The sequence below is a fragment of the Dromaius novaehollandiae genome, chromosome 15 (genome assembly GCF_036370855.1).
Source record: "Dromaius novaehollandiae isolate bDroNov1 chromosome 15, bDroNov1.hap1, whole genome shotgun sequence".
Classification (NCBI taxonomy): Eukaryota; Metazoa; Chordata; class Aves; order Casuariiformes; family Dromaiidae; genus Dromaius; species Dromaius novaehollandiae.
In genome coordinates this window covers 5765460-5779465 of record NC_088112.1, presented here as the reverse complement: position 1 = coordinate 5779465, position 14006 = coordinate 5765460, and the positions used below count along the sequence as shown (strand labels likewise).

Genomic DNA, 14006 nt, shown 5'->3' with positions numbered 1-14006 from the left:
GTCAAAGCAGGCACAGTTAGTTTCTCATGCTTGCTAGGTTCACACATCTTCCCATCTTTTGAAATTTGTGCTCAACTAGTGCATTCATGTGCCATGTTTTGACATGCTTACTTCCCACCCATGTTGGTAGGACAGAAAATTTCAGCTAAGCGAAATCAGTCACACAAAAACTCTACCAGATCTTTTCTTAGGCATGTATTGCTTCAAGGCACGGACTTGGATTTGACTGGGTTTTGCAGGGCAAGGCTGCAGGGAGAGGTAAATTCTCTATATAAACATCTGTCTTTGCTCAAAAATTCCTAGGTGTGTTGGGCCAAGTAGACCAAAGTAGCGTGTGAGGTTCTTGCCAATAACCTGCTTCACACAGCAGGGTCCACAGCTCCCCTTGGTGTAGCACAGAGGTGGACACGTGGTGGCCAGCTAACTAGTAACAGCCAGGCGTGAGCTAGGGAGAATGTTCTTCACCACAAATATTAATGAAGTTGTCACTTACAAGTTCTTCACATCGATGATTCCTCGAAAGGCCTTCCTAGGGATTCCTTTTATCTGGTTTTCGCTCAGGTCTCTGAATAAAGGAAGAGAAAAAGAAATTGTATTACTAAAGAGAACACATTTCTCAAATTTCCAGGAGATAATGGAATATAACATGCTTGGCCAAGTAGATGTTTCTCAATTTATTGCACCACATGATGATTTCAATATCGTTTATCGCCTCAAGAACAATGTGGCATGAGCCGAAAGGGCTCTCCACGCAAACCCACCAGAACTGGCAATACAAAATGCCAGAACTTCAACAAAATACCACTTAAATGCAGTCACGACACTAGCACGTTGCCGTGATTCTCTGTCAGCGTACCTGCAGCTAAACCCTACGCCTTGAAGTTGCAACCTTGTACTGTATGGGCAAAGTTTGCTTGCCAATCTCCTGTTAATTTACCACCTATAAAAATATAAACTGTAAAAACACTGGCTACCTGTGTTCAGATTACAGCCACTTATTTAAAATAAACATTCAGGAAAAACATGACAATATTTCCCTTAATTATTTTGCAAACTTAGGACAACAAATATTTTTATTCGCTGCATTAAAAAAGCACTGCATTGGGCATCAGTGGGAACGACAGCATTTTTAACCTTGGTTAAAAGAAAAAAAGAAAGAAGGCAATTCAAGATGTCTTTGTTGTACCTAAAGTGCTACAACACATTTCCAGCTAATTCGTTACATCTGCGTTATAAGCACCCATATAGCAATGAGCACTCTAGGTTACAATTTCTCTGTTACACAACCCTATATTCAGTTGCTTTTTACTTTGTTGTACTATAACTATCAAAATTTTCCAGTTTTGCAACCACTGTCAGCTAAAATAGGATGGCGGGGGGTGGGGGGGAAGGGAAGAAAATAGAAAAAACATGAGCAAAGGGACAAAGGCAGGCAACAGCGACGGACGGGACATTTCCGAGCACACCCTTTTGTGCCGCTGGGGCACTGTGTCACCCGAGCCCAAGGCTTTGCTCCATTTTCCTAACGATGATGAAGACTAACAGGCACTCATCTATACTGTTAAGTACGCCCCGCGCTGCAGCGAGCCTCCTTTCCAGCCGCCACCGAATTAGCTTTATGGAAAGAGGGGCCAGGAATCACAGCCCGTCACAAAAGCCCACATTGACATTTCAGGTCAAGCCGTGTCACACGGGGCTTTCTGCTGTTTTCCATCAGGCAGATAGAAAAAAAAGGGGACTATGTCCTTGTCATGAGCCTAATTCAATTTATACCAGTCATGCAGTCTACACCAAATTCTCCAAGTAGCCACAATTGCTCATTCAGACCATCACAGACAAAAATGTGCTGCTGGGTACAAGTCTCTTTTTCAAGCTAGATTAAAATTCTTCGCGACCTTCACAATTTGTTTAACACTGATACGCACCGTGACCCTTCCTTCACCTCCCCTTTCTTTTGCCAGCAACAAAGTATTAGTCCTTTACAGACAGACCTTCAACCCAGACAAATGATCAGGCAGCCCGGACGCAGGGGAGCAGGGAGCAAAGCGCTGTGCAGACCCGCAAGGAAAGCTTACGCTGCTGACCGATTTCAGGGCGCGGAGGAGAAACTTTGGCCTGACAGCGAGGCATAGCACAGCCACAGCCAATGGCAAAAGTGCGACAAAATGGCTTAGAAAGGCAAAAATCAGTAAGGTCTGAAAACAGGAGATACACTGGTGAGAGTGAAAAGGGCTTAACAAAGTCAAACTGTGAGCTCAAATAAAATACATGCCAAACCCTCAAGTCGTATTTGTCCAATGGTTTATTCATGCACTGCTTCACATCATCTTAAAAAATAAATTCAAGTTTCGTTTATTTTTTTCTGATGTTATGATGGTCTAAAAGGGCTAATTTACATCATTGCTTTCTGCTTTGTCTTTACGCTTGGATCTCCCCACAGTCGGGCAGAAACAGGAGATTGCAGGAAATCCACCCATTTTCTACGACGCTCTGCTTGTAAATTGTATTAACGTTATTTTCCGTTTAGGCACTCTCCTCTCGCTAACACCACTGCCTCTGTACATCTCTAGGACCACGTACTGATTTCATAAGCATCTCTAGCGGTCTGCAAAACTGACAGCCGGCAGGGTAGCAGCGAGGCAGCATGGGGGAAAACTCAAACCTGCATGCTTCATTTTCCGTAACTGCCTTTTCCAAATTGTAGTCATGCCTTTTAGATGTGGTTGGTAATAGCGTTCACCCCTGCTTCACAGTGACGTGCCAAACTTTGGTAAGCAGCTTTCACGAACAAGCAAACCCCAGCCAGGCTCATCCCATACACTCCTAAAACCCCTCCGAGGGCGCAGAAGGCTGCAAGGTTCATCTGAAAGTTTCAGCTTTTCACTCCCTACTTCTACTTGTTTAACAGCAGACAAAACGGGAAGCCCTCGTTAACAGCCTGTAAAATAAACACTATTTATTTATAAATAGTAACTGCAGAAGAGCAGATAAACTAACGCGACGCCAAAAAAACCCCAAAGCAAAACAAAACACAAACCTAAAAAAACAGACAAAAAAGGATTGCAGCAATCAAGAAAAATAAACAATGAATTGGAAGAGAAACAAACTATGATTTCTAATACGTTTCCTATTCCTTACACGACGGTTTCAAGTCACGTATTTCTGAGACGGAAACGGCAGAGGAGGCTGGCTCCCTGATGCATGATGGCTCCGAAGGAGGAAATAGGTGAAAAACTCCAGTTTTGGAGAAACACTGACTTCCAAAAAATCCTTGCCCTGCCAGATGATGGCCAACAGCCCACAGAAAGCATCAAGCTAAGGCCAGACTAAGGGATGTGCTTCTGTGTGATCAGGAGCCTCCTGTTTAATGGTGTGTGCACAGAGGTCCCTCTTGGCACGAAGGCAGCAAGCCCCACATCTTGTGCTGCTTACGTGCACAACCGGGGTAAAAAGAAAGAAAGGGGGGGAAAAAAAAGCTATTTAGAATATGTGGCCACTGTCCTTAGTGAAAAACTTGCCTGAGCGTGCACAGTCCTCCAGAGAGCGAGACGCTGATGATCAGGCTGTTTGGGAGAGGAAACCTGCCCTTGGAATCACACAGATCCCCCCTTGGACACTGACATTTCCTGCAGCTACAACAGAAATACCCTAGCTTACACCAGGGTAACTACAGACATGCTGAGCTAAATGAACCTTTACAGTTTTAACCCTTCTTCTTAACATTTGTAATAAATCCAGACAAGTTTTGTCCAGTTCAACCTGCTGCACAACCTTGAAGCAGCGCAAATGGCAGGGAGATGCTGGGACCCAGACGCCGGCTCAAGGAATTGCGATCTCTTCCGTAAGGGTGCCCCTGCCCTCCGTGCAGGTGTCCCGGCTGGCGACGCGCTCGGAAAGGCCTAGGCAGGCCACCGAAGGCAACACAGAGCTGCAAAGGCACTGAAGAGCCTTGACTTCAGGTTTGCATAAATCGGAAACACTGCAGCTAGCAAAACCGAGCAGCCGGGGCTCACACACCCTCGCTGCACAGGAGCCCCCACGTCACTAACCCAGACTCAAACAAGACTTGGCACGAGTCAATAATTTTTTTAGTTTTTAGTTTTAATTTAGCTAAAACACTTTGGACACAGATTAACTCCCTCTGCAAGCGTAACATTGTTCTGCTCATCTTCAAATGCGAATTGCTGAGCCTTACTGATAAAAGGATTGGAAAGGAAAAAAAAGCAATCTGCTGACGCTCTCTAAGTGGCTCTGTAGTCTCTGCTACGATGCTTCCCGCTCTGACACCGCTTATTGCATCCTAAGTGAAATTTCAACCGCCTAACGCAGCAATAAAATACATTAAGTCTCCTTGTTTTTAATTTGCCCGTGACAGAACATAAATCAGTTAATTGGAACATGGACCCTATGAACATTCATAAAATAACAGCCTGCACTTTAGCTATAATGGCTACAGCTATAGATCTAAACCAATAAAATAGTTACTTTAGTACAAGTTGCAATAACACTGAAAATAAGAAATATTTTATGAAAATCAAAATCCCTTTTCAAAAACAAAAACAGAACAGAATGAGCCTTTGCACACTTACCAGTAATTTTCCAGATCTTTTTGGACGTACAGACTCTAGAATTAAAAAGGTAATTTTTAAGCAAAGAACTGCCCAGAAAGAGGCTTGATTGAGAAATATTCACTGTGGTTGAATGCTACTCTTTATTTCTCCTTCTCAAGTGGACTAAAAGACCATCATTCAGTGCTACCCAATAAAGAACTGGACTTGCCTTTAATGTCAAAAAAGTTTAATGAAGAGACTTAAGGAACTACCCATCAAGAGCAAGTGCTTCAGAGCCTAGCACACATCTTTCCTGATACACTCTTGTATGTTGATGCTGTAATAAAACAGTTCACTCACGGAGTTAACCATTAACACACGGAACAAAAGTTCAGCTAAAACAAAGGGCAAGTCTGGATTAACTACCGTGATCCCTTCAACTGTTTTCTTGCTTCTCCACAATTCAATTGCTTCTTTGGGATAAGGGAGGACACAGCTTCCTTGCATGGTTTGATGTGAAAACACAGACTGACCCAAGTGCATACGGCTTGAGAGAGCTAAATAACTCATTCCTTCCTTTTTCCACAATCTCTTCCTGACACAGTAATATCAGAAACTTTATCTCTTTTCATTTTATTTTATAAAGCAAATGATGGAAAGGTACGGACACCGATTTTCAGAAAGTGTGTCGGCGTGCCACCAATGCTAAGAAACAAACACTTCACACTCTCCAGCCACGGTACATGCAGCAGAGAAAAATGAGAATTAGTTAATATTGCTAGCTTGTTTACATGCTATTACCAATAAAGATTTTTGAGTTAATAAACATTTCCATCATATGCATTTACCAATAAAATAAAACAAAAAGATCTCGAGTTTGTGCACTGTTAAAGGTTAGTGACTATTCTTCCACCCAGTGTTTCCTTACGGCGAGTCCAAAAACAGGCTGAATTACTTCAGAAAAGGTCACATACTTAGCAGAACCTGGTCACTGCAATTTGTCTCATTAGAGGTGGTTTTAATTTGTATGGTATGCTATACACACTTTATCCTAAAATGTTTTACTGAATTAATTACCACAATTTAGGAGTTAAAGAGTAACAAATGGGGAAAAATTAGAGAGTATATAATCCAAAGAGAACAGATATCTTTCCAAATAAACCATAATAAAAGATAAGGAAGTCAGTGGAGTGGGGGACGACACAAGGTAGCTCCTGCAAACAGCATCATGGTAAATGCTCAAAATGCAAGAAATGGATATGAACTGCTCATGTGGCCAATACTTCTCAAGGTGTAAGTGTCAGGAAACACAGGCTCAAGGATGCAGAAGTTGAAATCAGACCAAAACTGGTTTTGTAAATACATTCAGCTACTTTTTTTTTAAATGACTTTGTATCACATTAGGCTGGTATTTCATTTACAGCAAAGACCAACGCTAGAATTTTGCCTGCTCTGCTAAAATTTTGTGACAGCTTTTTAACAGTTAAAAATAATATTTAGCACATGCAACAGCTAAATATTATCATCATCTATGGAGTCATTGTCCTGCTATTCACGCAGTTTTGCAGGAGCTTTGCAGCGTTAGGGTTTTTCCTGTTCTATAGATGGACTAACAAATAACTGCGTTGGCTGTTCAGAGCAAGTCAAGAACTTTCAACCTTGTAAATACACAAGATATATTTGGATATTTATCATCTTCCAGCTGGTAAAAGCATTGACCAAAGCAACATGCCATAAGTGTAATAAGAGCAAGCTGCGGCGAGCCCAACACTTCCATCAGCACCTCGATCCTCAGGAGGGGCCTCGTGCTCAGCGGAGCAACGAGTTTTCTGTTACCTGAAGTTCAGTGCAGAAGATGGTATTTGCCTGTCATAAAGCAGCAGTTATAACTCTTTGTCTACAAGGAAAAAACACACAAGTCCTGTTGCTTATGGGCTACCAGGCAAGGACTTAACCAACAGTATTTCTGCAGAGATTTAGTGTTACTGCTGATTTTTTGAAAGGAGAAAAAAACAATCTTCCTGCTACTAATGGAAGGAAAGATATTGCCAGCACCTGAAATCTGCAGACCAAGAGCAGGTCCTACAGGCGTTTGGTATCCTGAGAAACACAAGGTGATTGCTATTTTTGCTAAATACAATACAGCTGGATATCAATTCACACAGTGGGAAGAAACCCTTTCTAGGTTTGCTTGGTTTGAGAGCGGGGATTTTGCTCCAAAACTCCAGTTCGACCCGTCCACAGTGCCTTCGCACAGTCCGGCACCGTTGCGCAAGCAGGGCTGCTGAGCGTCGGGAAGATAAAACACCTTCATTTCTTGCTTGATGGTATTTTATCGGGAGGTGCTAGATGGCAACTCTACATTGAACATCCACTCGAAGCTGCAGGCAGTGTAATTAACCCCGTCACGCTGGGCACACCCTCGCTTTGACAAGCCGGACGCTGAGCGCAGGCTGAGCTCAGCGCTTGGCCAGGGGAGTCAGGGAAGAGGAAGACAGTCTCAGCAGTAGATAATTATTTTAGCATTATCTTCCGCCTACTCCAAGGCCAAATTAAGAACCATCTGTTTATAAAAACCCGTCACTGGCTCAAATCTGCACGGACATTGACAGGTTCACGACTCCTGCCCTGATGTGATTAAGGGAATCACTCAGTGTACTGCAAAATCGTTCTAAACTTTACAAGAACAGAGACTGCACATTGGTGTTCACTTTGCAAGAGGTTCTTAAAGTTTTTGATTCACTTCTAACACAGAAAGTACTTGGTTTCACTAAACTAGACACAGTGCTGCACCATTCGGCTGTTAATGCACCCAACACAAAAACAGAAAAGAAATTAAATCCATCAAAGTATCTCCTACAAGGTTAGTAAATATTTTTATAATATTTTAAATGAACTGTAAAAATAATCTGTGTGTCAGCACTGCATTATGGGCAACATTTGTCTTTATGACTTTTACAATTCTTCTTCCCTCCTCCTGCCACTTCCAAAATACTGAGCAAAAGCTGATCAGACAGTAGGTAGGAGACTCATTCTAAAACCACCCATCGTGAAATAGCTCAGAGTTGTATTTTAGAAAGCAGCATCTGTTGAGGCTTTTGGAACATACACACAGAGGTAATATTTTACCCCAATGGCTTTGCATTCAATGTTGGATATGTCCCTGCACAGGAATGGGCAAGTCACTGACAGTGGACCCAGAGGAGCACTTCAAGAGGAGCAGCACTCCTCTAGGGATATGATAAAGCTTCCAACTAATAAATGACAATAACACTTTTTTATTAGTTGTATTTAATGTAGCTCTTTAGTGCTTTACAAAGAGGGGAAAACGGAGACCCAGAGACCTTACAGGACTAGACCAAGGTAACCGAGCAGAGTGGGAAGAGACAGAAATAAGACTTGCAAGTCACATACATCAGGTATTTCAGTTGATGCAGCTTACCCCCTAAGTTTTATGGTATGTCGCAAGATTGGCCCACCAGCAGAGAAACAGCACGCACAATTTTGACAATGTATTTAAGAGAGTCATTTTGATAGATAAATCTCTTTTTCTAGGGAATTTTCCAGCACTACATGCATTTGCAACTGGATCCCTGACAAACCAAAATGAGCCCAATGCGGTGCTGCTGTTATACAATACCAAATTCCACAAACGCACTTCTATGCTGCTGTCCTACGTCCAAGTGAGATTGCAGTGCAGAACCACGAAAACCATTCAGAAGGAACAACATATACCTCAAGGGGTTAGAGCAAACTATTGACGTCAGTGGAAAGAAATGATTCTCCCAGTGATTCTCTCTTTTTTAAAAAATATCCGATTGCTGTTAAAACTGTGAATTCAAAAGTTCTCCCACTGCTTTTTGATGTTAAATCATTCTGAAAGTAGAAATTCAGAAACATGGAGGCTTCTTTTTTTTTTAAGATAATTCAAAAAACCACATTCACAGTGTTGAGCTGTTGTCTGTTTTACACTGTTGTCTCCTGAATTGTACTGGAAAGAAATCCCATATATTTGCAAATCCTACATGAAAATAAGCATGCAATGTTACCCTCTTCTGATCCAGAGCAAAAATTTAAACCCTGTTTAAGTACAATATGATCACTTGGCAAAAAGTTATTTTTAGATTCTTGGTTTTGTCGTTTTAAAAATTTGGTGAGGTTTTTAGTTTTAGGTGATAAAGATGTGAAACAGATGAACAGATGAACTACACCATCACAAAATAACTGATCAACATTTGGAGCAAGGCTAGCCCTTTAATGACCTTTCTTGACCTAATTCTGCCTTTGTTAATGATGAATATTTTTATAGCAAAGATGTTTTTGAAATTTCCTGATGTCTTCTGAAAAACACCTCTTCGTCCAGTTATATTCTGATGCACATAAATGTCACGCAGTAGAATAAAAATCATGCTTGCAATATTATTTATTGAATTGAGGATACGCTCCTGCACTTTAGCTACAAAAACAGACTATTTTCATAGGAGTAGGTAGCAATTGCACGTGTAAAGATCTGGTCTCAATTTTTTTTATGGTCTCCTCCAGAAAGTGGCCAATTATTTTATTGGTTTGCACAATCACCATAGGCATTTCTGTGGCTATATAAAAGTAATCAAAGTTGTACTGAACCCATTTTGAATCCAGTTTGCATGGACTGGGAAAAAAAAAAAAGAAAAGAAAGAAAGAAAGAAAAAAGAAAAGAAAACCAACAGTGAAATTCCATTCATTCTAGTGAGGTAGAAATGAATTGCAAATTGTTTGAACGTACTGCAGTAAGAAAAACAACCTTCTGGTTAAAGCTAAGCCCTGGTTATCATAAGGCTATTATTCTGTGGTAGAAAGCGTACCACTATAAAAGGGGCACCACAGTCCAATGCTTTACTCTAGATGTAACAGAGTTCTTAAAAATAAATCATAATACTAGACCAGTAATATCTGTTGCAGAGATATTCATCTGTCTCCGCTCCATTAACAGCTATTGAATTACTAGACAAAACAGTTTTATGCATCTTGCTGCTTTTTTCTTTCATAACATTATAGCTTCTATTTTTCCTCCATGACTCCTCCTTTATATCTTTCCCACTACGAATCGTTTAGTTCCCAAAAGCCTCTGTGAAATACTGCAGATGTAAGAAGATACACTTCAGATTGGTTTTGGGGTCTTAATTCATTTTTCCATGTGGCTATGATATTTAGATTTATTAGACCAAGATGCTATACCACAAAGTGGTTAAATCTATTGGGGATATTCATGTAAGATGCAACTGTTTAAGTGAAACTAGCTTCTCCTTCTTTACGGTAGACTACATGCGCCCACAAGCTATTCAATTATTTCAGAGGAGATCTGCCCTGACTGCTATAGCTGAATGAAACCTACAGACCTCCTTCCACTGTTTTAGCCAGATCTATGAGGAACAACCCACTGAAGCATAACCAGATGACTCCTCCTTTTGAAGGACTCCCTAGGTAGGCAAATCACCTTCAACAACTCCACTCTATGCACAGAAAGTTTATACTTCGATTTTGCCAGGCTTTAAAACAATCATCTAAATAGAAGAAAGAAGTTTTGCAAATACACTAGTAAAACCAACACGCTAGCTAACAACATAGATCTACACCCACACCACCTTTCAGCTAACATACACATTTAAAGTGATAAATTCCTCCAAAAGACAAGCTGGAATACAAACTTACTTGTAATCACATCAGTCTATTGAGTGTTTTATTGCTCTAATTCTTTGGTAATCTCCTATCAAGGAGCTAAAACTGTATTTAAGTGTAAGCTAAAATCAAGACAATTTGCAAGAATTAACAGTGTTCCTAGAGCTAATTTCATTGCCACCTATGAACAAATCTGGGCTGCGTAACAAAAACATTATAAGCCAAGTAAGTTAGGCGAAACCAAGCAAATAGTCCTTTCGGAAAGCTTCAAGATCATACTTTGAAAATAGATTCATTTCTTACCCCCAAACACCTAAAATACTCATTAGGAGAAGAACGGGTAGGCATGTGCAAATTATTTTACTATTTCAAGCTTTCACCCTGAAGACGACCAGGAAACAAGGGCACTGCTCTGATTCATCAGCAAATGTCTTCCTTCAGCGATCTGCAAGAGGATTTATCTGCACAGAGCCACTTCCAAAAATGAACTCGGCTTTCCTCCGAGTCACCGTCAAGCATGTTACTGAATTTCGGATTGACAATGTCAGCTCAGAAAATTGAATTAAATTAAATATAAAAAGGGGAAGGAAAAAAAAAAAAGCTGATAGCTGAGGGGCAGAGGGAGGAGGGCCCCCTGCACGACGACCTCAGAAGGAAGCAAGGAAACACCTACACAGCCCTGGTCCGTCGCTGAAGCACTCTGAAGCACGCTGAAGCACAAGAGCATCAAACTCCAAAGCGATCTGATTTCACCCTTGCTGGAAAGGTCAATACTTTGTCTAAACTCTGCTACAGCTATGTGAGTCTGCACAAGAAACTAGGCCTGGCGACGGTGCGTGGCTTTCAATCACCCCAAACTCGGAGTCTCCTGAGCTTACAGCACGGCTGTTAAGTGTCTACGTTAGCAAACTTTGGAAAAAATGGGTAGCTACGAGGTGTCATGTATACACAGCAGTGAGCACAAAGTGATTCACAGGAAAGCCTCTGACAGTAAAAATGGTTTGCTGTTCTTTCAAAACACAGCTTGGTCCTCAGAAAAAATGACGCTGCGCTAATGCACAGGTGGACAAGTCACCTCACCTGAGCAGTGGAAGCCCTGCACTTACTGCTTGGAATTACGAGCTACGGTCAAAGCTGTACTAAAAAACAAGCAATACAAGGGATATGGGGGCTCATGGTGTTATTTTCATTTCTGGCAGTGATGTGACTAAGCCTCTGACCAGAAAAAATGGCCACTCAGCATTTCTGTTCCTCATAAAAATCAATGCACGACCAAAGCGACAAAAAGTTCATTGATGAACAACTCAGAGGTAAACTTTTTTCACAAGAAACACTGAAACTAAACAATACAGCCGCTGAACAGGAGGCATGCCATCCTGCAGACTGTGTTTGTGCTACGCTACACTTTCACGCACATTCTAAAGCCTTTGTAATTTCTCCTTAAATCTTGTATTTGATGCTATAAAACTGAAAACCTTTTCATACAGCACAAATACTTCAATTTTATCATAAGACAAATTCTACTATTGCAATTCCATTAGAGAGCTTGGAAAGTTTACATTCCAATATTTGTTATTCACGTCACTGCTTCCAGATGCGCAGACAGAAAACCAACAATCAAGAAACAGAAACTAAAAGAAGTCAGTCAAAAGATATAATTTCTGCACCACAGTTCAATATAAAAAGTTGTTGTTTGGTCCCAGACTGCAGTTCAGGGCAGACTCTGTTTTCATCCCAGCTCTGATGCAATTACTCGCCCTTGCTTTGCACGCTCAGTTTCTTCAGGGCCAACCCGAAATACTGCAGAGCTATGTCTAACCCAGAGAGCAGCTCAGTCTAACTAAACCTATCCCACCCGGTTAAATTTGTATGATTATGATATAGATTATATATAACTATAAAACATATGGTCCCAACGCCATTTCTAGCTTGCGCTCTTTATTCAGTCTTTCTGAATCATGTAACAGGAGAACCGTACGAGGGAAGAAAGGTAGAAGAGCGCAGAGTGGTGGGGCCGGGAGGCATCACCAAAACCAGTAGTACAGTAGAAGTACAACATTACACCTACTGAATACTTTGAATTTGCAGCCATAACACATGTGCTGTGATTAGTAAAGCTACATCAGCACCCAAAATGTTTCTTTGTATATGAAGCATAAGTGGAAGCACTGAATGCACCAAACGTATGTGTCTTCCTCAGGAGGTCCTGTATTAATAGAAAAACAGCAACAGATCCGAAGACTTTCCGTACACGCTGGCATTAGTGACCGGACGCTATAAGAGAAAAAAGGTGCTACGGGAAAGCGGCGGCCGCTGCTTCAGCTCCTGCCCTGCGCCTGGTTCCTGGAAACACCTCAGCCGGGGAGAGCCCACAGCGCAAGTGCCGCCGCTGCTTTCCTGCGGTAACCCGAGACCGCCCTTACTGATGGTTTTGGCACGTTGTATGTCCAGGTCACTTGGCTCTGGGTTGAGGAGATGAGGTTGCTGGCTCCCGCAGGAGGCAGGCAGCACCCCTCGGGGAGAAGGCGGCCGGGAGGCCTCGCTGCCGCCCTCCCTGCAGCCGCTGCCCGAGGCAGAGCCGCGCTCAGCACCCGGACTCGCTCCGCAGCCGCTTGCTGCCCAGCCTGGCCCAGCCGAGCTACCCAACCTACTAATACTGAGCTAAGATCTTTCAAGCCCATCTCCTTGGGTTGTCAAATTTTGGCATTCTTTTAAAGCAGTAGTAATGTTTACAGTCATATTTTTAACTTTCTTGCCCTGAACTGCAGCCTTAAAACGCAGCGGAAAGGCAGGACGCGGTTGGTGTCGGTGCGCCGTTCCGGCACCAGAAGCGGGAACTGGCTGCCTTGAGGCGCTGCCTGCATCTAAAGAGGAGAAGAAACCATCAACGCCACAAGGACAGTGGGGTTTTTCCTTTCCAGAGCAAAATAATGATCTAAATACAGGACTAGGACGTAAAACTGCATTTCTGATAGAGGCATGTTTCCTGAGTGGTCAAGGAAGACCGACTCGCGTGGCGGCAGCTGCCGGGAGCTGAGCCACCGCCTGCCCGCTGCGCCCGCACCGCGTCCCCCCCGCGGCGGCAGCGCCAAGCCGGGCACGCTCACGGGCGGCCGGTGCCTTTGCAGGCCATTCCACTGCCTCCATTTCTAGAGGGTATTTTCTCCCACAACACAACGAGGGGCTTGCAACCCTTCGCTAGCACTGACGGACTGTTACTGGGCAAATTCCCTGCCGGCGTCGCTGCCCTGGCAGGGCCGGGGCAAACACCGACTTCACGGCCTCCTGCCCCAACCCAAGAGAAGGGATTTTCCACGTGTTTGTAGGAATGAAGAGGGTCGTCACAGAAGCCATAAAAGCCGAAGGTTTTCTTTTTTTGTGTGTGTTTTCTCCAGCGGGAAGCAAGCCCCACGCGGGGCGCCCCGCGGCTCTCCGTGCAGCTGCGACGTGCGCACCGCAAGCAGCTTTGGGAAGACAACATAAAATTTCCAAGCACATAGTTAATGTTCAAATGGCAGAGTATATTGATTCGCTGCCCATCCCCTAGTATCTTAAGTTTACCCAGAAGACTATTTTATTTAATTAACTTGGTGCTTTATTAATATAAATATTCCGCTATTGATCACAAGAGAAGCTGACGCATGTTTGAGTCGCGCATACATCAGCTCCACTTAATGGAGCTCCACTTAGAAGAGTAGTTGGCTCTAAATCAAGGTAAATGGTAGCAAGTGCTCCTCTGGGATGACAGGGCTTAGCTGAATCTATAACGTTTTTACGGAGCTAGTTTTTTTAAAAGCA

At 42.7% G+C, this 14006-nt stretch overlaps 1 protein-coding gene across 2 annotated transcripts in view; it reads right to left on the bottom strand.

Moving 5' to 3' along the window:
- The window catches only part of SLIT3 (slit guidance ligand 3), a 509126-nt gene that overhangs the window by 237930 nt on the left and 257190 nt on the right, over positions 1–14006 (bottom strand). For both annotated transcript variants that reach the window (XM_026098439.2, XM_064520837.1), the window contains one exon: positions 494–565. In XM_026098439.2, the coding sequence (XP_025954224.1) occupies positions 494–565 (72 nt within the window). The remainder of the gene's footprint in view (positions 1–493; positions 566–14006) is intronic.